We start from the raw sequence: 27,360 nt of genomic DNA on the forward strand, positions 1-27,360 counted from the left end.
ACCCGTGAAACACATGTTGTCATCACCGAAGAGGAGTATGGGATACCGTTCGTGATGGCTGCTCGGTTATTGTTGGTCGTACAAAATATTAGGAAAGAATTTGTCTCTCTATCTTACAGAAAGTATTCATCAGAAGGTGGAAACGTTAGGGTAAGTTTATATTCGGTTAATGGAATTTGTTTTAAGGGGAATAACATTAATGTAAACGTTTTCCATTTTGAGCAACCGGAATTGTTTATTAGTTCATTGTTATATTGTTTGATGCTGCACTTATTAATGGTATTATTTTATATGTCGTTTGTCTCAGAGAGGGCTGGTGTTGGGTGTTTATTTTGACGGGGACAAGAAAGGTGACATAAAGTTAACGCCTGCTGCGGAAAACTTCGACCGAAGAACATCGGGAAAATTTGGATGTCTGCTACAAAAGTAGGTCATTTTGCACATTGATTTTATTATACGCCGACTGATTTTTATTGATATTTATGTAATACTCTATTGTTTGTTGTTTGTGAATTTTGCAACGTATTTTGTCAGTTCTAAATGTTGGCTAAATCGATTGCGGTGCTGTCACTTAATGTGTTGCCCCGTGCTCATTGAAGATATTTAAACAATGGACTACAGATTTAGTGAGCTCCTTATGCCGACTGGTTATTACAGCCTGGTATTTGTTTTTCTGATAATATTTCATAGCTTAACCCGTTTGAATATTAATTTGTGAACATATTGCAATACGCATTTATTTCTACTAATTCAGTGAGGGTATATGTTGCCGACTCCTGAAGCGTATTAGCAATTTACTTTGGCTCAAAGCTGTGTTTTTAATAAGATAATGATCTTCGCTGGAATATTTTATTGTGTTTGCCAAGTAATTATAATTAAGTTCAGTTAGCTGACCTGAAACAATAATGGTAATGCTTATTGAGCATATGGAGGTAAAAGTTTCTTTGCTCAATATTGCGTTAATTCGTTGTTTCAGATCAGCTGCTGACATCTGAAGACTCATAGTGTCCAAACTTCTACTAGCTTTTGAACTTCCTGTATCATCGTCACTGAGCTATGGCAAGCCGGAGTGGGGCTATCCAAGGTGGGCCAGGTGGAAGTTCTCGAGGCCGAGCTTCCAAACGACATCATCCAGCGGTGTTCAATGGGATTGGAGGATCTGCTGAGGATCGCAACAATGACTACCTATGCCCCATATGTTTTGATCTTATCGAGGAAGCTCATATAACAAGATGTGGTCATACATTTTGCTTCAAATGTATTTGCCGGAGTCTTGAAGCTAGTTCACGCTGTCCTAAGTGTGGGTCGCCTATTCCAGATATAGATTCATTGTTTCCAAACTTTTTGCTCAATGAACTTGTCTCTAAATACCGACAGCGCACCAGTGCATCTGGCAGAGCAATGCAAGGAGTTGGAGAAAACTCGGAAGGTGCCGTTGAAGGTGGTTTGAGAGATTTTGTTGCTTCCGAATCAAGGCGTCTATCACTACCTGATGTTAATGCCCTTCTAGAGGTTCTAACGCAGAGAAAACACCTCCTTGAAGCTGAGTCATGTGCCGCTCAAAATCGATTGCTTCATGAATTCTTAAGACATTTGTTGAGACAAAAGGAAGAACAGCTGGCCCAGTTGGGCAAAGAAGTTGCTCTTGTTCGTAAAGATTTAGCACAAGTTGAAGCAATCCTGCGGGATGTTCAAGAGAAATGCCCAAAAGTTAGTGACAATGGAATTGAAGAAGGTAGTAGTTCTCAAGTTGAACAGCAAAAGGAACGTCTTATAACAGATACTGTTGCATTGACGGAAAAGTCTATAAAGACAGAGCCGGGTGAAATGAGCTCTGAAGTAGTGGGGACCACAGTTAGTGCAGGAACTAGCTCTAGTGATGGGTTTAATGGAAATGCCAAAGGAGATCCTGCATCTCTAGCAGCTCGAAGGAAGCGAATGCATGCCCACTTTGATGATTTTGTTCAGTGTTATTTTGCATCACGTGCAAAAGAGCTAATGTTTGGACCTGCAACGATTGGAGATGTTGAAAAAGTCCCAATTGATGGGCGTAGTGCAGGCTCCTCAGCAGGTTCTGAGGGCCTTGACCTTTTTCGTGAGAACTTGGTCAAATTCTCCCGATATAGTACCCTTCGGCCTCTTGCTACCCTTAATTACTCCTCAGACATTTTTAACAATTCTACAATTGTGTCAAGCATTGAATTTGATAAAGATAATGAATTTTTTGCTATTGCCGGTGTAACAAAACGTATAAAAGTGTTTGAGTATGGCACTGTGGTAAGGGATGCTGTTGATATACATTACCCTTGTGTCGAAATGGTTTCTGGGTCTAAGATATCTTGTGTAAGTTGGAATGCATATCACAAAGGTACTTTGGCAAGCTCAGATTATGAGGGAGCTGTGACTATATGGGATGCTGGGACTGGATCAAGACTTCACTGCTTTCAAGAGCATGAGCGTCGCTGCTGGTCTGTTGATTTTAATAGAGTTGATGCCCGGCTTGTGGCTTCTGGTTCTGATGATGCACGGGTGAAATTGTGGTCGCTTAATGCTGAAAGGTCAATTGCTTCACTGGAAGCTAAGGCTAATGTGTGCTGTGTAAAGTTTAATCCAAAATCATCTTGTCACTTGGCATTTGGTTCAGCCGATCACTGTGTTCATTACTATGATCTTAGGCATCCACATGAACCCCTTGCAGTCTTCCGTGGTCACCGTAAGGCTGTATCATATGTCAAGTTTCTAAACAAGGAAGAAATAGTATCGGCATCCACTGACTCACAGTTAAAAATGTGGAGTGTTGGAGCAATTGGTGGTAGTTCTGGTTCTAAGGTATCAGGCACTGCTCCTTCATGCTTAAGGTCTTTTGTCGGTCATGTTAATGAAAAGAATTTTGTGGGTTTAGCAACTGATGGAGATTATGTAGCCTGTGGCTCAGAAAATAATGCTCTGTATGTGTATTATAAAGGCCTCTCAAAGCAGTTATTCAGCTTCAAGTTTGATGCTGTGAGGAGTGTGTTAGAAAAGGATCGAAAAGAAGATGATGTCAATGAATTTGTTTCAGCTGTATGTTGGCGTCAGAATTCCAATGTTGTAGTGGCAGCCAATAGCCAAGGTATCATCAAGGTATTGGAGCTAGTTTGAATGTTCCAGGTACTTCCCTAGCTGTGCTTTAGCAATATTTCTGCATTTTAGTTCAATAATGTACAATATTCTATGTCTTAATTTGCTCTTAAATAAGATAGATTAATATTTTCTCAGTGCTGATGTGTAGCACCTGTAGTCAACTTCTGTCTATTGGTTCATATATGAAGCAAATATTTATTGTGAATTATATGTGATGGATGTTCAGCATTTTCATGCTACATCAAAATTTTATATTTTTTTTTCATATATGTGGCGGTTTCTTAGCAGAAATTCTTATTGTCAATCACCATATTACACTATCTTATGTGCTCTGTTCCTTTATCATTTTGGATGTCTCTGTGCTATTTACTTAGGTTATGTGAATGGAGGTATAATACAATTGAATTGTATTTAGATGAGTTGCTTTTATTGTATGTTCAACCTTCGGTGTCCCTGCACAAAGTTCTAAACAATGCAAGTCATGATGCTCACATTTTTACTAGTGATATATAGAACTGTAAATATGTACAGACCATTTTTATGCGGCATATCCCGCAGTTTCTTTGGAATTAGACCATTTTTAGATTTTTCATCAATAATTCTTCAGTCTCTGATCATGTACCACTTTTGGTGAAATAATTTTTAAAAACTCTGCTGTGTGGAAGTTTCTGGACTAATTCAGTGTATTTTGTCCTTCATTCAGTCTGTTAAAATTTAGATGGTCATTTCGTTCATCCAGAATACTAAAAATTAGATAGGTTCTTCCTTTATGTTGCACTGCAAAGCATTTGAGAGATCTAAAAATTTTATAATATACTGCATTATTTTGTTGATTTTAAACTCCAGTAAAATTTTATTTCAAGAAATGAGTTTCAGTTATGTAATATTTTCGATGGTTAATTCATTGTGCTATATTACATGGGTGGACTCGTGATGCATTGAGATTTTGATGAATGAATCTTACAGTTGTAACTGAAAGAAAGGTTACTTACATCAGATTTTTATAGTAATTTATAATTACATATTATCAAGCCATTCATTGCTAGCATTGGGAATTGAAGCCATAAATATCATTGTATCATTTTGGAGATAGGGGAGATATAATTTTTTATTTGTCTTGATATTCTAGCCGAGTTTTAATGATTGAGGCCCCAACTTTTTGCTTGAGGCAGATAGCAATTGTTGCCTTGGTGGATGTAGCTTAAGCTGCTGTGAGTGTAGCCTAATAAGCAATATTTTTATACAGATAGCTCAATCATAATGCCATATTTTACATGTAGTTAGTTGTCATATTTTTTTTAAGATAATGAACATGTTTCATTTAATAATTTCAGCATTTAACACTGGAGGTTTCTGTTGGTCAGTGATTATTTTAAGCTCCATTATATGTTACAGATCATTCAATATTCAGTGAGAAATTTATTGAAAATTTATAATTGTTGTTTCACGCGTGTTATACTCTCTTTTATTATTTTTGCTTAATTGGTGTTGGATGTATGTACCTGTGAAAATGATTATGATGCTCTATGTGCCCAATTGCCATTAAATTGCAAATCATCAATGAAAGTAATATATTTTGTGCTCAATTTATGTACAAATAAGACAAAATGCTGTACATTTTAATAGACTATTGGTGAAAAAGTGTTAGTGTGAAATGAATTTGCTTTTATGTTCATAAATGTTATATGTACATGTTGTGTTCTTGTTTCTGAGACTTATGTTAAAATTATTTGAATATTTTGTTGATCATGTATTTATAGTTGGCCCTGGTGCAGCAAATTGCTTAAAATGTATATTTGTTTGTGGTTGCTGCAATGCTAAAGGAATATTTTTCTAAATTTCAATTCATTTTTTCTTCTTTAATTTTTTCCAGCCTCGTATCGATACTTAGATTATGTAATATAGGTAATATCATTGTCACTTTTATCAGCTACATATACACATATGATTCTGTACTTTAGAAATTATTTGTGCAGCTATTATTAATGTATGCATAATTGTTTTTAGAATAAAGAAATGAAATTTAGATAAATCTTGAGTGGTTATTGTTGTTTTTAAAGTTCTATTATTAAGATATTAATTTCCAAGCACATATAGTTAGTATTTTGGTAGATTCGTTTTAGTGTAATGTTTTGATTAATGATTCCATCAAGTGATTAATTTTAATAAATGATCTAATAAGTTAAACTGCAAAGATTCAAACTTGTCAACCTGCTAATTATTTATTGATTCACAGTAAACTGCTAATAATTGATGCTTTGAATGATATTCCCCCATCATTTAATTTTTTGAGTGTAATATCAGTTTTTGAGGCTGGCTAGCGATATGCCTGTATAAATTCAGGTTTTCCTAAGTTTTTATTTTTTTACCTTGTAAGTTACAAATGGACACCATTAATCATTATATATTTTTTATTTGAACTTATCATTCTTTATTTTCATGTACAACTTAACGACTTAGATGTAAGGGTCCTCAGTGTATGGTATTTTAACTGGGGAAATCTTTAATGTAGAGGATTACTTATCACTTTGTCATTATTCTTATTATTATTTGTGTTAGGTTAATTTTGGCAGTTATTAGTTTTCACAAGAATAAACATTTAAACCATATTGCTGAAATACAGTTTGCATTTATAGTATTAATTATAAGGAAATTGACCATTAGGTGAAGTCTTTTGCACCATTATGTATGAACAGATGTTCGTGTAGTTTATAATGATGATATATTTATTCATAAAAAAATTGCTAACTCACATATTTGTTGTCAAGGCAAGGACAAATATCTACAACTATATCAAATTATACCTACAAAATGTATACAAAACAATTATTCAGCATTGGTACATTCAGTATACATGAGTGTGAATACATATATATACACACCCATGGTACGGTACATTTACACACAAAATCATATACTGAATGTAACAATTCTGAAGAATTCCTTAGTCTTGATTTTGTAAATTAAATTTGACATCCTTATCAATGTGTCTGTTCCTATGGTGACAATATATGTGAGAAATTGACATGTATGAGGATAGCTTCGGTCCAGGGTTGCTCAACAATGAGGTAGAAAGGGCATTAAGGGAATCAAAATCAAATAAGGCAGTGGGGGTAGACAACATTCCCGCGTAACTACTTACAGGTTTAGGAAAGAGTGGGAGGTAGACTTTTAATGGATTGATTCATAGAATTTATGAGGGAGGAATTAGGCTCGAAGATTTTGCCAGATTAGTGTTAGTTAATGTTCCAAAAAGGGAAAAAGCAGTCGTATGGGAGGATTAAGAAGCAATAAATTTGATTTCACATGCAGTTGAAGTGGTTCTCAGGTTCATCAATAAGAGAAGGGCAAATGATTACATAAGGGGATGAACAGTATGGTTTCAGAGTTGATGCCATTGCATCACTAATAGAGATGACTGTATAATGCAATTAGGATATAGATTACCATGTATTTTTTGTTTCATAGAAGTCAAGGCATTTGACAGAGTGTAGTTTGTTGAATTAATTAATACATTGCAGAAAATAGGAATATATTGTTGGGATATGAGACATCCGCAACGTCTACATACATGTTTCAGAATGCTGGGGGGCAAGTGGTGGATGGGGTGTCCAGATGGGCAGTATTAGGAAGAGGAGTAAGAAATGGGTGTCCATTATCACCCATTTTTTAATGTATTTGTGGGGGAAATGGTTGAAGAGACATGTGAATGTGAGAAGAATGAAAGTCCGTAGAGAAAGGATACAATCAGGTTTTAGGATGATCAAGCTTTAGTTTGCCAGTCAGCCAAGGAGTTGCTGAGTGCATTGGAAATTCAGTGCGATAGGAATGGGATGAGAATAAAAGTAAACAAAACCAAGGTTAATGGGTATTTGGGAAAGAGAAAAGCTAAGTTAAATGTTAACATAGGAATTCATAACCTTAAGGTGGAAAAGTTTACGTATCTCATAAGTCTTTTGGACCAAAGTGGTCAAAGTAGTAATGACATTAAAAGAAGAAATACATTAGGCAAGGAAGCATTCACATGGAGGGAGTTTATGATGGGGACATTAAGTAAGGATGTTAAGAAAACACTTGTTAAAAATTTGATGTGGAGCATGGGCACAGTAATATGGTTATTACATTAAGATGATAAGAGTTAGCTGTAGGCTTTTGAAAAATGGGGGTGGAGAAATATAGAAAGGGTGAAATAGTCCGAGAGGAAAACAACTAGGAAATGCTAGGCATGGTTGGAAAGGGGAGGGGATTATTGGGACAAAATAAAAGGTGGGAGAGGTGGATGAAGAGCATTCTGATTGGAAATGGGATGTTGAAAACTCCACCATTAATTTAGGACTCCTGGTATTTAGATGTCTTATAGAAATTACTTGCTGACCCTGTCTTTTTGAAGTAAACATTTCTGTTTGTATGTCTGCACAGATTCTTGCTCTTTGGTGTCGGTTCCATCAGGTATTGAGACGAGAATGACTGAGGGAAATGCACAAGTTGTTCCTTTTCACCATAGAATCTCTTTTTTGTTAATGTTATTGGGTCTTCAACTGGATTCTCAGTTGCTTACCTCTTTTCATGGAAGACTTTTTTTCGGGGTGGTATTAATTTCAAGTGGTTTTTTTGAAAGATTTTTTTGCATTCAAAAATGTATGCAGAAAGGAAAACAGTCCTTTTACTATTTTGTTTTTCTCATAATGACGAACTTTCACTACATCTTGCCTGAATCTGTTGAATATATTTTGTTTTAGGTCAAAGTAACCTCTTTCAGTGCTCTTGCAATATACAATTGAAATTGATCTTAAGCTATGAATTTCTGTAATTTTCATTCAATTTATCTGTGGTTGATTCTTTGAAAGGCCTTTAATTTTTCTGTCTCGAGGTTAATAATGTCAAAATTGCCATAAAATACTGACCCTAAGTGTATTGGTAGATGTGTCATGTTTGGTTTTTAAGGGCCAACTTCGCCTCTTTCTAATGTTATAATACACATGTGTCACAGGCCACAAAATCTGAGTAAGTAAAGACATCAGGAACGAATTATGTAAATACCTGAAGGATTGATTAGGCACAGTCTCTGCAAGTCATCAGTATTCAAATTTCAGGAACTATTGGTAACCTTACCAATTTACTCAATGTGGAGAATGTTTACCCAATTAGTCTCTCTGTTAGAGAAAGTCATTATTAGTCCCTCTCTCTTTCAGTAAAATTAAATATTAGTGGTGTCAGTTCAACTAACACTATTCTTCTTATTTAAAATTCTTGTGAATGAGAAAGTAATAATTTTTTGCACGTGGATAGCCGCTTATCCCGTCTCTCTTTAATATATTAAATTAACATCACTGAAAGTACAGTTCACTATACACTCATTCAGTAAAAAAAGTCGGCCTAATTGGTGATGAAATTGTGGTTGGTTGAACTGTGTTGGTTGGTATTAGCACGCATTTATTAAAATTCAAAACCTTGATAAATAGACCCATTGAGGTACTTAGAAAAAGCATATTTAACATGCTTGTCTAACACAGGCTTAGAAATAATTACTTATGGAGGCAATTTGTCAAAAGCTATGCAACCAACGTTGGATGTAGTTAGGCATAGTAATATTACTTGTAACTTTTCAAGATGGTAAAGGCAAAGGTGGGACCATGTTGTATATTTCTGGAAACTTTTTATTATATTACAATTTCAAAATGATAATCTTAATGCCTTAGGAGTTCTTCAAATTGTTTTGAAAAATATTGAATATTTTGCTCCTGAGTACCTTTTAAAAATAGCTCTTTCTTGAAATGTATACATTTAAATAAAATCATGAGAGGCCACCTCGAATGTCCTTGCCCTGTAGCAAAGTTTTTATTTATTTAATGTGTGTGTTTTTATATTATCTCCTTATACATATTCCTACCATAGGTCAGGGCCGCCATTGAAGAGAGGGAGATCCAGAATTTTATATGATTTGGATGGGTGCTATGGCACAGTGGCTGTTGTAGGGCTTGGCAAGCATATAGAATGTCCAAAAGTTGATGAACATGAAAACATTGACCAAGGGAAAGAAAACATAAGAGTTGCAGCTTCAGGTATGTTATGACTTAAGATATATGTAAGTTCAATCTCCCTTAATGCCCTAATTTAGACTAGTATTGCACTTTGGGGTACCATATATTGGTAAGTGAACTACTGAAATTTTTGTATGGGAAAATGAACTGTGAACCCATGGTCCCCATATTACACAATTGAGCATCACAACTGTACCAAAACTTGAATATCTCATATTACTGTAGCATTTAGCTTCCCTCCCTTAATTTATAGAAATATCCTTGATAACTAAAAGGATACAGTTATATGTTATATAATTTGTTTTCCTAGCTTCAAATTATTTTCATGTGTGTGTGTGTATATTATATATATATATATATATATATATATATATATATATATATATATATATATATATATATATATATATATATATATATATATATATATGCACAAATATATTGTCATTGATTAATACTTCTTTTAACCATAAATGTGCAGGGATATACAAGCATTTCATATAATTTAATAGTAAATACACAGTTTATTTTTTCCTTGTATTATTAATTTTCTAATATTTCAACATGAACTGTTAATGCTTACATCATCACAATTTGATTCTTCAGTGACTTATGGGAATCCAGTTAATTCAGGAAAGTTTCTTTGTTCAGGGAATCAGAAGAATATATAGCGTTACAATCCTAACACATATTGCACTAGCAAACCAGGTGGTAAATAGAGAAAGGAAGCCATTTCATCAGTATCTGGTACTCAATCATGAACACAGATTTGATTTATTATTTCAGTTTTCAATGTTGATGGGGATAGATATATTTGATGCATTGAAAACTTTCAAGTCACCACTTGGATCATTTTGTGAAAGGTTTAGGAACTTTCTGGTTATGTGTTCCACAGGGAACAGTGTAAATAAGAAATCTGCTTTTAGTACAAGGCAACTGTGTTCTGCAATGCATGTAACGTACATTACTTGTGAGATTTTTTTCTAGGAAAACATGAAGTGCCATATAAAAATATGTATTTATTGAGATTTTTTAGACATTTCATTTTATGGATACCATGCCAAATATGTAAATAATATCAATCTTCATTTTGATGTATTAGAAGTGTGTAACTCCATAGATATGAACCAGAAGACATGCTTCAAAATGAATTTCAGAAAATATGCTCTCCATATAGACCAAACATCTCCAATACGCTTGAATTCCTTCTTTATTTTTTATAAGTTTTCTTTTTATTCGGAAAAATCTTTGTTATGCCAAGATGTACCACCCCAGTATAGATATGTTCAAAACATAATTTAATAAAAGAACTGAAGTCACCATTATTTTTAGTTTTTCATCAATTTTGCAAATTTGGTTTTCTTATAAAACTATCAGCATCTTATTGGATATCATTATATCCATGGCAGAAAAAATGGGCTAAAAAAAACAATTTGTGTGTACAAATAGAATAAACAGGTTTATATTAATCTCTTGGCAAAATTTTGGAACATAAATTATCCTTTTCCACAAATAACACATCCTTGTCATATGAGCAAAATAAAAAAAATAGCCTTTTCTTGTCCTTCTTTCTTCTCAAATAGTCATATTACACATATCTCTGACGTATGATGATTTTTGATAGGGTAAATGTTCAATACTCTGTTATATAATATTCATGAAACTCAAGTTGCGGCGTCTCCCGCAGTTTCTTTGGAAATTTATTCATGCAACTCTTTTGGGTTTTTTCAATCATATTTTTTCACTTACGGGCTCACTAAATGTATGTACGATAATATTAAACTTAAACAATTGCAAAATGTCTTATTTTGGAGTTTTTATTCTAATTATATAATATAAGACTTAATAGTTTTCATTTGAGGAGATGTTAAATAGTCTATAATTGGATGCTTGGCCATGTCTCATCAGAAATTCAATTTAATGAGACTAAAAAATGCCACCAATACCTCTCTTTTTGTTCTTATCAAAACCTGAGTATTGTCTCAAGCTCCACAGCATTACAACAATCTCCTAGCATTCCTATGCCATATCTAGGTGTCAAGAAATTGAAGATTTTTATGGCTAATAACTCTCTAAGAATTTGTTAAGCAAGTTGATAATGAAATCTTTTTCAAATATGCCCTCTGAAATGTAGGCAGAAGATACATTTTGGAGCAGATTTATTGTTATTTCATAAGGTTCTCTTTTGTGCTAATTACAAAGATTTGTAAATTGACTTGTAGATCAAAGAAAAAGGCTACTAGTCTCTCATGCAGGGACATGAATCTATTTCTGCATAATTTTCAGTCTCTCAGGGTATATATGACCAAATATCATGCTCAAACGTCCATAATTATAAGCCTAGATCCTGAGTACATGATCCTGTGTTATTTGAGCATTAAATTACTTCTGAATGATGGCCTTAACTAGAGCCTTTATGGATTTTGTAGGTTAAAGTCCATAATAAAATTTTTATTGCAAGCTCCAAGTATGTCTAGCAGTTTATCCAAAAGCTCTATTCCCAATACCTTTCAGTATAAATGTTTAAAATATATATTTTATCACCAGAGTGGATGTACACCAGGGGAAATTTTAACAGAATGTTAAATGAGTAAAAATTTCATTCATGTAAAAATGTATGTGACATGTCAAAGTTATCAGTATAAATATATTGATATTTTCTAAAATTACATTTTTACTTGCTAAGGAAATTCTCATGCATCTTAAAAGTGGTTGAAGGGGCAAATTTCTTTAAAAAATCATGTACAAACAGTTTACTCTCAGTACATATCTTCTATAAAAAACATTATCTTTGTATTGCTATCAGTATTAATTCATTACTTTATTAGGCATTTTCGAGAAAACCTTTGCTGTTTAATTTTATCAAAATTTGGTGTGGAAGTGGGGTAAATATTAATATCAAATCTCTTCCACATCAGTAAATATCAATGCTTGCTCCAACAATATATTGCTTAAGGTATAAAAGAGCACTTACTCCTTTTTTCAAGGAGTGGCCAGACATCCCCTCCATATTTTCAAGGATGGTCCACTTTCCAAGTTCAATTTCTCTGTTTAATTTTTCATTTGATCCCACTAATCCTCAATCCCCCCAATACCATCTATCTCTAGCATTTTATTTTGCAAATTCAGTCAGCGAAAGACATTTTGCTTTCTTAATGGTTAGTATCGGTGTTATCAAATTATGTGTAAATGGTCTGTCCATTACATTTTTTCATGCTAATTTTGGACGCATTATTTATGGGGAAAAATTAATATTACTTTTCTTCCTTTTATTCTTTTCTATAATTCCTGGAACAGCTGATTTTCAGTGCCATTTTGGCTCTTTGCACGGTCAGGTAGAATTCAGGAAAATAATAATCTACCCTCTTAACCAATATTGCTTTCAAAACCTTTATAGGTTAAAATTTCTCATACATTGCTCACAGTGAAAGATGCTGTCATCTAGTGCTTTAATGGGTATCAATTAAGAATAAAGGCTTTGTTTTTTTTCCAAATTTTTAATTTCTAATTCTATTTAGTGGAGCACTTTCTTCTATATTCAACCCTGGTTTGAATGATAATAGTGGAATTGACAATTCCTTTTTAGGATTGCAAACATGTGTGAAGGAATATAACAACTCTTGAATTGATTATGTGTTTGATTTTGAAATCCAATTTTTTATTATCTATTAAATCTCTGAATCGTGGTGATCCCAAATTCAGGATGCAAATCCAAATGATTATTGTGATTTCTGATGAAGGTATAAACCATTATGGCTCTGAGCACTGACTGAGGCAATTGAGTTATTGGTACCAGCTCCATTTAACCCACTTTCAATTAAAATTTGTCCTAGAAAAACTAAAGAGCATGGTTTTCAATGTTATACACTACTTAATATTATAACATGTCTTTCGAGAATAAGATATATCTTTGCTCTGCTTGACTCATGTCTGAAGGTTCTAAGGGGTCTATCATCACATGGCATCTATTAAATTTCTTGCTGGTGAATTTTATCATATCAGTCACCATGCCTGACTCCTGCAACCCTTTAGAGAGTTGGTGATAATATGTTTTTTTTCTAATATTCTAGGTGAAATACCTATTAATCAGTGATTTGTCTAAAAAAATCTAATTTTTTTTATCGTCTCTATCTCTAAGTTTATTTTAAATACGTATCCCTCTCACTAGTTGGCTGCAAAAATCTTAAAGACTTGGAGGTTGACATTATAGAGCTGGAAGATCTGGGTCAACCAGAGGCATCTGCTGAGGGTGGGGTACTTGGCCTATGGAACTACACTGGCTTTAAGAATAAGGCCAAGCAAAAGAAGATACCACAGTTGTGTCCCCATGGAGAATTGGATCGGTATTTATAAAATATCCCTTCTCTTACCTTTACCTCAACCAACTTAAAAAGAGTCTCATTTTGAAATTAGCCTGGTTAGATCACAGTGAATTACTTAATAAATGGAGAAATGGTATGATTTTACCCCTGTGATTTATACAAGGTCAATGAATTCATCCCTTTATTTTATGCAATATATGGTCTGTCCCAAAAATAAGTAGAATGAATCTGGGAAAAACTTTATCATAGATCAAAGTACAAGTTGCCAAAATTTTTCAATCTAGCATCCTTATGCATCGACACACCAATGCCAGTGCCTTTGCCAGTAGTTGTATGCTTCCTGAAAAGCGTTGATGGGAACCTCACTTGGGTATCTCATCACGGCTGCTTTGATGTTATCCACCATTCCAAAATGGTGTTTTTAGTCTTGGGAAAAAAAGGAAGTTCGGCAGAGCCATGTTGGGGTGGGCACATACCATAACTATAACTAAAGATGGTAGTGTTCAAACTTCTTATCAGTGGACTGCTCCCCAACTTCCTATCTTACAATGGACTGAGGCCAAAATAGTGGGATTTGTATAGTTCTTGATGCATCTTGTAGTAAGTAACATTAAATTGCATACAGCTACCAAAAACTGTCATGCGGTAGAACCCTACTTAATGAACATGTTGCATGACTATTAATTCATGTAATTAGCAAAAGGTGTTGTAAAAAATGACTAACTTAATAAGCAACATTTGGCATAACAAGCAAAAAGGACTGTATATAGTGTGTATAGCAGTTATTAATGTTTATGGTGAGAGAGGTGTTCTCTAATCCCATTAAAGAATAAAAAATTTGCCAAAATGAAGAATCTGATGCAATGAAGAATCTCACTGAGCATCATTGTTGCATGCCTGACATAAGAAAGGAGACCCTGACTTAAGTTGTCAGAAAATAATAATAGCTTAAAGTTTAGACCTAAACATGAACATATTCTAATGGATATGCTGTTGATTGGCAATGCAAGTTTTTAGTTATTGTACATGCTCAACATTTTGCATTTTTTGTTGAGACTAGCACAGATCTTTCATCCAGCTATTTGCTGTTCAATTTTTTGGTTGGGCCCTAGAAAAATGAGACCTCTTACACCAATACAATTCCATCTTATTTGTAATGTAATAATAATGCATTTATTTTTCTAGAGAATCGGTGCATATTCACACATACACAAATGTAGGACACTTCAGATATAAATTTCACGAATTTAGAAAAAATACAATGTATATATGCATGCATATGAATACATACCAAATATACTACGATGTTTAAAAATTTTGTGGTAAAGTCAGAATTGATTTGTAATGACAATGCCATAAATTCATTTACAGAATAGAACATATTATTCTATAATAGGTTGAACAGCTTTTTCTTGAAAAGAGGTACTTTTGTTTCACATGATATACTATCCTACCAACATATAAACTGCAAGACAAACCTCTGAGCAAAATTAAAGTTATCATAAATTGTCTAGAAAATAAAAGAAGTAAAATTTTGTCCCTTGAAAATTCTTAAAATGGGTGTCTGCCGAATGAATATGTATTTCTATAGCCAGAAAACATTATAAAAAGCTTTTACTCCATTGAATATCAACATATTTTAATAAGTAATTACTAACACTTAACTAGTTTATGAAAAGTATGTGTGAAAACAATTGGTTCAACAACTGAAGGATTCAAATACTACCTTGAACAAAAAGTTCCCGGAATAACCACCGTGTGGCGCTCCCATCGTTCCGATTTGAGTTCTGTTTTTTTTGTTAAATTGGTACATCTGTTGTTGATATTCCCTTTAAATCTTAGTGTCATAACTTGACATTTGCAAAAGTTACGTAGCCAAGAGTACATCTATCTCTGTGTGTGTTGGCGATTTTTTACAATTTCAGAAATGGATTTAAATTTGCAACAACGAACTTGTATTAAATTTTGCGTAAAAAACGGATTTAGTGGCGCACGGACGTTGGAAATGTTGGAAAAGTGTTTCGGCAATGATTCTCTAAAAAAAACGGTCGTTTACCAGTGGCACGAGCGGTTCAGAAGTGGTCGTGAGTCAATCGAAGATGATGAACGCAGTGGCAGACCATCGACATCGAAAGTCGGTGAAAAAATTGATAAAGTAAAAGAAATGTTGGTCAATAACCGCAAATTAACCATCAGAGAAATAGCGGAGGACTTGAACATTGCCTATGGATCCGCCCAAGACATTGTGGTTAATGATTTGGGTTTCCGTCGTGTAGCAGCAAAGTTGGTGCCAAAAGACCTCAATTTCATGCAAAAAAGAGACCGTGTTGACGTCGCAAAAGACATGATTTGCGAGGCTGAATCCGATCCCACATTCATCAAAAGGATCATTACTGGAGACGAGACGTGGGTTTATGAGTACGACACGCAATCCAGACATCAGGCAAGTGAATGGCGTTCACCAAATGAGCCGAGACCAAAAAAAACAAGTCGTTTTCAGTCAAAAAAGAAGGCAATGCTGACGGTTTTCATGGATTACAACGGTGTAGTGCATCATGAATTTTTGCCAGAAGGCCAGACAGTAAACAAAGAGTATTATTTGGGCGTTATGAGACGTTTGCGTGAAGCAATTCGCCGAAAGAGACCAGAAATGTGGGCAGAAAACTCGTGGATTTTGCACCATGATAACGCACCGTCGCACAGTGCTATCATTATTCGTAATTTTTTGACGAAAAATGCAACAAATACCATCCAACAGCCACCGAATTCACCTGATTTGGCTCCCTGTGACTTCTTTCTGTTCAATCGAGTTAAAAAACCATTACGGGGAACGCGTTTTAGCAGCCGAGAGGAAGTAATGGAAAAATCGCAGGAAGCACTGATGGACATACCGAAAACCGACCGTAACTTTTGCAAATGTCAAGTTATGACACTAAGATTTAAAGGGAATATCAACAACAGATGTACCAATTTAACAAAAAAACAGAACTCAAATCGGAACGATTGGAGCGCCACACGGTGGTTATTCCGGGAACTTTTTGATCAAGGTAGTATATGCCACTTCAGTTATCTGAATAAGTTGTGCTAAAGCTGTGTAAATTTGAGCCTATTCTAGGAAGAGGAATAACAGTGACTTTTTATGTCATCAGTATTTTGCCAACCTTATGTTACCTTTAATTTTTTTTATTTTCATGCTCTGAAAAAGGCAATTGTGCATAGTTTCAAACAATAATTGTGATAACTCCATGAACCAATAAAATAACATCTTTAGTCCATAAAAACAGTGAATAAGTTTTAAATAATAATAATAATGATAATTCTTCATTTGCTCAAAGTCAGTTGTTTTATAAATACATGTATAAGGTATGGTAGTGATGTCATATATCAAAGAAACAAATCAAAATACATAAAAGATGATGGAAGTGTTTGGATCGTACATTTCAACTGATAGAGTGGGTTGATTCCATGATACCTTATTTAAAAATTGATAATGCATTTCACTATGTTAGCATTCTCATAATGAAGTTTCTTTTGTCTTATTTAGAAATTTATGGAATAAAGGAGTGGTGAAGGCTGATGCCCAGAATTTTGCTCGAAAATTGATGGAAACACCTGGGAATCATATGACACCCTCAGCATTTGCCAAGGTGATATTTCTATTTTGTTTTCTCAGGGCCAATAATTATGCTGTATGTTTCTTATTTAGGAAATTTCAAAGATAAAACAATGACTTAGAAATAAAAGTATAAATATTCCATCTGGAATGGTTTGAAAATTGCAATGAATCTTATTTTTGTTGTCTTAAGATCTCCAATCCCCAAAATGTATGTCACACTAAATTTAATTCAATGTCTGATGATGGTTACATTTTAGGATCTCACAGGAGGTGCTTGAATTAAATATTTACCAAATTAATGCTTATTCTTTTTATCTCTTGAATGCAACTTAACCTGAGCTTGATGATTACTGAAAACGTCATATTCACTGGACTATTTCTCACATGCTTTTGCCACGTATAGTTTGTTATATATCCCTATGCATCGCAAGAATAAAATGTCACATGAATGACATGTCATGATAAAAATTGATATTTTTTGTAGAATTAATTTAGTTACAAGGTTACATCTTAAGTTATGACTACAGATTTTTGAGGCAAGATGTTGTAGAATAGAATAAGTTTTAACTCGTGGAGTGAATACATAGAATTCACCGGCAAGATGTTTCCAAAATGACTATTGGTACATTTTCCAAGCTTATATTTTGATTTTAACAAAAGAAAAAAATGATATTTATCAGTATTACTATACATATAAATCGTAATGACAGGAATTCCTGGACACTGCAACCAAGGTGGAGACTTGAAATTTTCAGTAGACATTCCTGTCAATCGAATGACTTTGGAAGTAATTGAAAATCTTGAGAATTTGGGCCAAACCCAAAAACAATAATATTTTTCTGTGTGATTAACTGAGAGAAAAACTATGCTTTTTCCGTGTAAAATGCAAGTATAGCAAAATATTTAAACTTCCATTTTCTCCATGCTGATAACTTCTTATCTTACTCTAAATTTGGAAGAAATTCATTAAGAAGGTAGTAATTAGGTAGAGATAGGATGAATGCATTGGTCCTTTTGTAATTCTATTGTTTCAGACCAATGGGAAGGTTTCCTCAAATCCCTAGGATGTGCTGCATGTACTCCAATTTAGTTACCATGGGTTTCTTAAATGTAAACTAATTTAGTTGCCATTTTTTATTACATACATCTAACATACTGAATAGATTCCCCTACAAACAATTTTTTTAACGGATCAGGCTTCATTAGGTATAAGGTATCCGCTGTGATGGAAACAGAAAAGTATGCAAGTCCTTCAAATTTGATTTTTTTAGAAAAAGTATATTATGCTACTAATGCTGTACACTTATATGCAATTTAGGTATTTGAGGAATGATGGAGGGAAAATGCAACAGATAAACTAATTTATCTAGAGGAAGTTCCACACCTATTCATTAGATAAAAAGATTACACCAAGTATAGAGGAGCCTCGCTTAATGAGCACAATTCGTTCCAGAATCTTACTTGTAAATAAAATAATTTTTCCGATATAAATTACCAGATATAAAAGTCAATAAAACATAAAATTAGTGAAATATATCAAATCAAGCTAAGGTAATGGTTTATTGACTATTAATGAATATTAATCGACCTAAAGGAATGTGGAAATGGGATTCATTCTGTTATTTTAATGACCGTGATATTATTTTAGTCTTGATAATAGGGTTTAGACTGTTAATGGCTTTGATGTGCTTATTTTAAGGTTGCCAAAGAAGAGTTATCAAAAAATTCTGTCGCTGTGGAAGTCCGAGATAAGGCATGGGCTGAAAGTATGAAGATGGGATCATTTCTCAGTGTGTCCAAGGGATCTGAAGAACCTCCAGTTTTCCTGGAAATTAAGTATTGTGGAAGATCAGATGGTAGTAATCCAATCGCACTTGTTGGTAAGCATTATTATACTCTCAGGGTGTTAATTTAAGATGGTCGACCGCATTATTTCCTTGATTCCTGAATCATATCCAACAGGGCTTTGAATCAAAGTCTGAATCAACCTGTCAACCTCACTTATTAGTTATAAGTGTGCCATTAAAGTTATCATAGTACTGGCTACTGATATTTTTAAAAAAGAATGAACTACCTATTTGCGGATTGTATTCATGGTCAAAATGACTTCCTTTTTTAATGCAAACGGATATGTTAATATTCATTATTGCATTGTAGCAATTATGCCCACTTTTATGTAAAACTTTTTTTAGAATAAATGTTAGTATTTATCTTAGCATGCCATCCGGGGAAAAAAATAGTTTTAGGCAATGGAAACAAAAACCTTGAGTGCATTATTTCAGGATTATGTTTAAAGGTGCATAATCATCCATTTAGTCCAGGATGTTAGGTTGACCTTGAGACATGAATGTCAATTATGTATGAGTAACACTATGACACTTGCAACTTGCAGTGGTCTCTCCTCAGAGAAACTAGTAATACAGAATCCTGCAAAGTTGCTGTGGTATCGTATCAAGCCACAACAGGAAATATGCCTTCAAATATTTAGCAATGGAAATACTAAACTGTTGAAGGTGTAGTCAAAATTTCTTTATTAGCTGTGTAAACTATCTCCTGCATGACATGATATGGAGAATAGTAACTCATGTTATCCAAAATTTCAAAATTACCAGACTTGTTTTGAGAGGCACACCTTGATTTCTATGTCTCTATCGTTGATACTAACATCCTTAATTCCAGATTTATTAAAAGTGTACGTACAAGAATTCACTGTAATGTATTGCTGTATAATTTGTGCTACATTTTAAATTGTCTTATCTAAATGCTGGATGTGTGGAGTTTATATGCAGTTAAATGTCAATATTTTAGGAAAAGGAGTGACTTTTGACAGTGGTGGAATTAGCCTTAAATCAGCTTCAAAGATGGATGAAATGCGAGGTGATATGGGTGGAGCAGCATGTGTAGTTTCTACAATCAATGCCCTTGCTCTCCTCAAAGTTCCGGTCAATGTCATGGGTGAGTGGTGACAAAGAGTAACCACTTTAATAAGAGTTGCTCTGAAGTTTGAAGCACCTGCTTACATTTCAAACTGCATATTGGTTTACTGCAAAAATGAAAGCATTGGTTTTCAGTCTGAACATCATTCTTTTTTCTTAAAGGATTTATACCACTGTGTGAAAACTTGCCAAGTGGAAGTGCTAACAAACCTGGTGATGTTGTCATTGCTATGAATGGGAAGTCTATTAAAGTTGACAATACAGATGCAGAGGGAAGACTTATCTTAGCGGATGCTTTATGCTATGCTCAAAACTTTAATCCTCAGTTCATACTGGACATTGCCACCTTAACAGGTAACAGTCAACAGAAATATTGTTATCAATGGCATACCTCTCACAATTCATAAAAATATTTTCATTGATAATTAGATAATCATTAGCATTTTATCCAAGAGTGCTGGTAAAATGGTGTAAAATGGTATTTTCATCAAAATTAAAGCAATATAAGGACATTTTTTGAACTGGCCTGATGAGTCTCGTAACACTTGCCCCTCTAGCCATTAACTGTAAGTTTGAACCCTACTATAGCTTTATATGGTACTTTACATTCAAATGCTTATTTTGTACAGTCTGCCATCTTAGTTCTGGCCTTAGCTTCTTGACTTGGCTAAAGATGGATTGGGGACTACAACTGGTGAGGGGAAAGTGAGGGTGTTCCAAGCCCATTGTTAAACCAGATGAGGAATATTTGGTGCTCTCAGGTATTACACTAGGGGAGCATGACTCATCAGACAGACAGTGATTTGCACCATCCTCTTTGAAATGTTGAGATGCCTCCTGATTCACAAAAGGATAGATCACTTACTCGCCATACCTTACTCGACATGCCTTGGTCATCACGAGTATGTCAGAAATTAAAAAAAAGGAATTGCGAGTACATGTGCCAAACTTTGAAAAAAATATGCTCTGCTGCAATATTGAAAGCCACTTCAATTAAATTGAGTAAGGCTATTCAGTAAATGATTTTGTTAGCATAGCTAAGGGAAAGAGAAAAAACTGTGTTTTACAGAATTCATTTCTACTAAAATACTTAACAATATTACAATTTTTGTGAAAATAAGTTACAGTTGTGGAGCACACAGTTATGCTGAAGGGGACTCATGTTTCTCTATAGATGCAGAGGTGAATTGTTCACACAGTTAATTATTTCTCAAAGGGGATTTGAATTTATTCTATCGTTTCAGGCTTCACTTCGTAGAAGTATTTAATATCCATACTAAAAAGAAAGACTCGTGCTTTTCCACAGATTTTAAATCTAAATCTATATCTAAAATCTGTGGAAAAGTACGAGTCCTTCTTTTTAGTTGGGATTTGAATTGACATTTTTGAAATAATTCAGAAAATTGAATGTTTTCCATAATAATCTGTATGGGCAAGTCCTAACTCTCGGTGATACTTATTTGTCTTCATCATTGGAAATGTTAAACCCAGAGTCGGTCTTTCATAATTTCATTCTCAAGAAGTAACTACTTAATGAAGAGTAGAGAATAGTGATCTGTCATATGGGCTTGTGGCTCTCAGAACAATCCAAGCTTTCATGTAGCCCAAAGTTTCTTGTGCTAATAAAACACAGCAATTAGGAAGTTAACACACAAGAAAAAGAAATAATTTATTCTTCTGTCACTGAGGGATATCCTACAGGTTTATTCATTTGAAGAATTTGAGTGCTTTGCATGATGAAATCCATGCGTAGGTAAATGAGCAAAAAGTCATTATTAAATTCAAATTTTGATGCATGCAAAAGTATTTTCTTGAAATGCCATTTTTATCATGATATGAAGAACAGAAATTCCTCTAATCAAGTACAGGAATGCTTGACGATCTAAGTCTTCCGGAATTAACTCCCACTAAATGCCACTTTGCATGAGGTGCATTATGAGGTGAAATGTTGCTGTGGCAGTTCCTATATTGAACAAGCTTCAAGGACTTTAAAAAGACATTTATAGAAACATTAGAGAGCAAGAAGATAAGACAACTGCACCCACGCCATTGTAGAGCACACCTGGACCAGACCTACCCACAACATTGACTTCATAAATGCAGAAAAAGCATCATCAAAGAAAGCCGTTACTTTCTGTGATTCATTCGGGAAGCCATAGAAATCTTCCAGAAATCCAACAATTTCATAGAAAAGATGATTACATGCTTTCGAGCACCTGGATATGCATCTTCGACCAGATAACTCCAATTGCCAATCAGAGAGGATTCAAGCAGTCTGTTAAAAAATTGGCCTATCAGAGATCAACCAAGAAGACGGTTAATTAATTAGCCAATCAGAGAGTACCTGAGTAGAGATATAAAAGATAGACAAGAAACAACATCAATCACTTCTAACCGGAAGATATTCTCTGCAATGCTGGGGAAACTGTTGTCCCAAAAATATGTCCCATAGATATGGACCTTGGTAAATCCCAGAGGACTTCAATATCTGCACACTGCCTTCACATCCCTTCATATCACCTTCCGTTTATTCTTGCATACCTGTTCTCTCCATTTTATAGTTTGTAAATATATATACATTTATAATTTATTAATATGTGGTAAATACCCGATCCAGCTAACATGTCTTGAGTTGATTAGGAGAGGATAAAATTTATATGGAACTACCAAATGGCACTACTTACCTCATTACATAGAGGTAACACCAAAGTTATGTCTTGGAAATGGTAAATCATGAATAGTGCTGAAGTAAAGTGTTAGTTATATCAGTAAATTGGACATAGTTCATAATTTTCCGAGCCACCATGAACACCAGCATGAGTCATTTTTAGCTAAGCTAAGGAAATCTTGGCATCATGGGAAAAAGTCATCTCAAATTATTTTGTTTATGCTACGCATTACATTCCTTAAAAAGCACCTCCTATGAAAATCAAGATCTCCATTTGTGGTTTACTCATCATTTCCAAGGGAAGCAAAATGATAATTTTGGGGATGCCAAGTCTCCCCCTGCCCTTTTTGTTTAAATGGGTCTGCACACAATGCCAAAAGTTAATTTCATTTTATGTGTATATAATATATATGATTCCCGTTTACCCAATAGGAATAAGGGGATAAGTTAGATTACATTCAGATACTAAACAATAAAAAGAGTAATGTGCATAGTTAGTCTTTTTTCAAAGATGAATGCAACTTGTTCCATGAGCATCAGAATTGTCCTACTCTAAATCTGATTGCTGACCTTAGTTCTTGAAACCGAAAATTGAGAGGTTTGGTATATGATGAATACCCTTTATACAAATATACAATATTTTATGCATAAAAAGGATTATTTATTGTTCTCACACAAAGTGTAATTTTTCAAATGAAGTTGTTAAATCACCTATGACTCAGTTCATTTGTCTGTCAAAGATGTTATGCTCAGTGATTAATATTCATCACCCCTCAGCTCCATGTGCACCCATGGAGCATATCTAAATGCCACAACCAGTTGTGAGGATTCACTCCTCACAAAGTTAGCAATGCCGTAAATGCAACCTATAATGCTTGTATGCCCTTGTTAAATATAAATACAGTTAAGGTGAATTAGCTGCTACAATCCATGTCCCTTGGGTGTAACAGAACAAAAAGTGTGGTATTATTTAGTCTAGTTACTTATGGAAATTTAGATTTCTTTAGTGTTACATATTATTGAACTGATTTTTTCGTAAATCCCCATTTTTTTATAGGAGCCATGCGAGTAGCCCTAGGGACTGCAGCCACTGGTGTTTTCACTAACTCCTCAGTCCTATGGCAGAGATTGGAATCTGCTGGAGCTACAACTGGTGACCGTGTCTGGAGATTTCCTCTTTGGAAGCAATATACCAAAGAAATGAGTGGTAAGGCTGAGAGAGATTGAATTGATGGACTGAAAGTAATTTCATTCGTCTTTTTTTCTATGCATAGGAATGTTGTATTAGTTAACTTTTGAACTTCCCTCAACTGTATGGAATAATTTTACAAATAGTTAGCCTCAAGATTTTGCTCTATTTGAAATGTCTTACATTAGGAAATTGCAGCATTTATTTTCTTCTAGCATTGTTATTCTGTTGGTTAGGTGCCAGGACAATGTAATTTTAAATGGATGATGCTTATGGCAAATCTCTAATGAATGTATTGAAAAATTGTTTTAATAATGAAACTAGTGGTAGACTAGTAATTCATCGTAGATGATTCATTGACATTGAAGGTTGAACCAGTAATATTTGACTAATGTAATAATGCCCAAGGTATTATTAGATTTGGTTTAGGACCTAAATTATGCCCCAAGTAATTTTTAGTTATATGTAAATATCATTATTTATTTATTCACCATAAAGGTTTTTAATTTTTTCATGCAAACTTGTAGAAGTGGGCATTATGTGCGGCATGAAACATGATATTATGCACCTGTCATTTAATAAGTTTCATATGAAGATATGAATGTTTTAAAACTTTTCAATAATGAATCAATTTCAGAGTGTAAAAGTTATTCGTCTTGACCAGGATACAAACCCAGACGCCTTGATGCCCAGCTGAGTGCTTTAGCCAATTAAGCTATCGAAGTGTACTTTCTTTAACCTCAGAGTTTGCCTCGATAGCTTAACTGGCTAATTTTTACACTCTGAAATTGATGCATAGTAATGCACACTTAGCGGATGACTCCATTAGAATTTACCGCTGCAGCATTTCCCGCAGTTTCTTGGAATTTTTCAGTTATATTTTAAGACTATAAAACTGAATTGTTACTTGAATTGCAATTATTGTGCAATTACTAATTTTTTAGTTTTGCTAAGCACTCCAATTTCCATGCATATTCTTCGTAGAAGTAATAATTACTTCATATATTATTTTAAATGCAAAATTATTGGGCTTGGCAGTGAAATACAGGCTTTGTAACGACAGTTACCCACTTGATGACTCAAGAGTTTAATGTACTTGTTGATGCTGGCCCCTCATCCTTACCATCAGATTCCATGCTAACGAATGTTTCCACAATGCAGCTAAGTGCGTGGCTACAGCCATGTGTAGTTAGCTAAATGAACATTGTTTTGAATTGTTAACGTCTCCATCTGTATCTGGGAATTTGCCCATCTCTACCATTACATTAACATATTTTCTCTTTTGTTCTCCCATCATCATGTTATTCCAATGATACACTAACCACTTAGATCAGAAGCATGGACCATCAGAAAAGTAGACCTTTGAAAAAGATTGAAGCCTCGGAAACCTGATGTTGGGAGAGGATGCTTAAGATCTATCTATGGATGGATAGATTAAGAAATGAAGAAGCTTACAGAAGAATAGACGAAGGGCGGATCAAATGGAACACCATAGAGAAAAGAACCCGATGGATTTGCCACACCCTGAGGCACAATGGATCCATGAAGAATATAATAAAGGCAAAATAGAGGTTAAAGTCCTAAGAGGAATGCCAAGGGATAAATGCATAGGGCAAATAAAGAAGAAACCACATAGCAAAAAATACCAGGAATTAAGGCAATTAGCATCAGATAGGGTAGGATGGAGGGCTGCAGTCAACCGATCTTAGGATTGAACAACCAATGATGAAGATGATGATGACACTTACCACATCTGCTCAGTTCTTTCAAACATTATTTCACTCTGCCTACTGTGTGAACTCTGTGCTGGATGCTTTATTTGAAATGAGAACTGTTGTTTATTGTCATTAATTCATAGGGAATCACATTGAAGGCAATGTGCATTTTATGCACTGTAGATATACTGAAATAATGAGATGGAAGTGATACTTGAAACTTGCAAATTAATGCTGAAGCACTTTTTGTGGAACAAGGATTATCCTGAAGGTTTAAAAAAAATACTTCTAATGAGACTGTTTTGTGATGTGACTATCAATTGTGCTGTGGGAAATATGGTTTATTGCATCCTTTTATTCAACAGAAATCTATCATCTTTTTTCTCAATGAACTCGAATACCAGTGTAGTTCTAGGCTTAGGTTATTCTCTCATTCTCAGAAGTAAACTTACCCTCTCATACCTTTGTAATTGATGTACCTTCCCAGTGACTCACACAGTGAAAGGCATTTGAACTAATTAGTAACTTTTCAAAACTTGACAGCATACCTCTAAATTTCAATATTTTCGTAAATCATTAGCCATAACGTCACTTCTTGCATTGAGCTCATCACCTAGGCTTGCCTTTAAAATATGTCTGAAGATACTGTGAATCTCGAGATAGGGATCTCGGATTTGGACTGGAATGAATTTATCACTGCAGCCGGATACTCGAGAGAATGTAATTAATTACAAATTTAGGAGACTAAACTTAGTTACTATTTACTGTCCTCCATCTCCCAGTTTCTGCTGTAATAGCTCTATCATATACTATGACTCATTCGTGTTTTCATCGTGGATAGGAATGATCAGGCTAAATTATTTTCGAGACAACGTATTTGTGTAATTTTCAAATCCTCACAATGCTTCCTCGCAAAATTCTTGAACTTTGTTGTACAGGAGTACCTTTCAACTCCACAATTGCTTATTGGTTGTTATTTCTGAACAAAAATTAGGAAGGAGTTTAATTTTTAAAGCCAGAACTGATGTAATTATGCATGGAAACATATTCTTGCAAATAGATAAAAACATTGTTGGGACGTAAAGTTGAGTTTACTTTAAGCGGTATCGTGGTTCATGCACATATATTCATATCTTCTCCTTCCTCTTTTCAAAATATTAAACCAGCGTCACTTAAATTTTATTTCTGAGGTTTGAAGTGGGAATATATTCCCACTTTAGTTTTCAGTATATTTTAGAATTTTTATAATTGCATACGTGGTAACTAAGTTATGTACGCAATAAAATTAGCAAAATTATTTTACATATTTACTACTAAACTGTAAATATGATATATTTTCCCAAAAATATAATTTCAATGTTTCATCACCTTCATTTCAGAAACCACCGGAGCCGATTTAAATAACCTAGGGAAAGGAACTGGTGGCGGATCTTGCACTGCAGCTGCATTTTTAAAGGTATTTTTACTTCTATGTATCTTATAGACCAAACATTTGTGACAGTTTTCATGAAAGTTAAAATTTTCTGCAGGAATTTGTTTCATCCGGGGACTGGATGCATCTCGACATAGCTGGGGTTATGAGTTCAACGGGTGAAAGCCCTCCTTATATTTCCAAAGGGATGTCTGGTCGTCCAACACGTACATTAATCGAGTTCTTGTGTCAATTATCATGTCAGTAACAGCTGTACTGTCGTCCATAAATTTTTAATAAACAAATTTAACACAGTTGTTCCATTGTCCTTGGCATTTA

General features: G+C 34.3%; 1 protein-coding gene across 2 annotated transcripts; it reads left to right on the forward strand.

Moving 5' to 3' along the window:
* LOC139694432 (cytosol aminopeptidase-like) lies at positions 1 to 27,321 on the forward strand. Of its 2 annotated transcripts, XM_071593009.1 has the most exons (11): positions 1 to 150; positions 308 to 426; positions 9,019 to 9,185; positions 13,333 to 13,507; positions 17,031 to 17,133; positions 18,802 to 18,982; positions 19,911 to 20,057; positions 20,201 to 20,392; positions 23,764 to 23,913; positions 26,990 to 27,066; positions 27,140 to 27,321. In XM_071593009.1, the coding sequence occupies exons 1-11, from the start codon at positions 55 to 57 to the stop codon at positions 27,287 to 27,289; spliced, it is 1,557 nt and encodes a 518-aa protein (XP_071449110.1). In that variant the 5' UTR covers positions 1 to 54; the 3' UTR covers positions 27,290 to 27,321. The 2 variants fall into 2 exon arrangements, with proteins under 2 accessions (XP_071449110.1, XP_071449109.1); XM_071593008.1 differs by lacking the exons at positions 1 to 150; positions 9,019 to 9,185; positions 13,333 to 13,507; ... (5 more) ...; positions 26,990 to 27,066; positions 27,140 to 27,321 and adding an exon at positions 977 to 5,088 and having other exon boundaries at positions 326 to 426.
* The last annotated feature ends 39 nt before the right edge of the window (positions 27,322 to 27,360 follow it).

The sequence above is a fragment of the Hetaerina americana genome, unplaced genomic scaffold (genome assembly GCF_022747635.1).
Source record: "Hetaerina americana unplaced genomic scaffold, ioHetAmer1.1.p SCAF_5, whole genome shotgun sequence".
NCBI classification, from domain to species: Eukaryota; Metazoa; Arthropoda; class Insecta; order Odonata; family Calopterygidae; genus Hetaerina; species Hetaerina americana.

Bases quoted from the DNA above. Each gene is read 5' to 3' on its own strand.
- LOC139694432 (XM_071593008.1), top strand. From the start codon at position 1,057: ATGGCAAGCCGGAGTGGGGCTATCCAAGGTGGGCCAGGTGGAAGTTCT.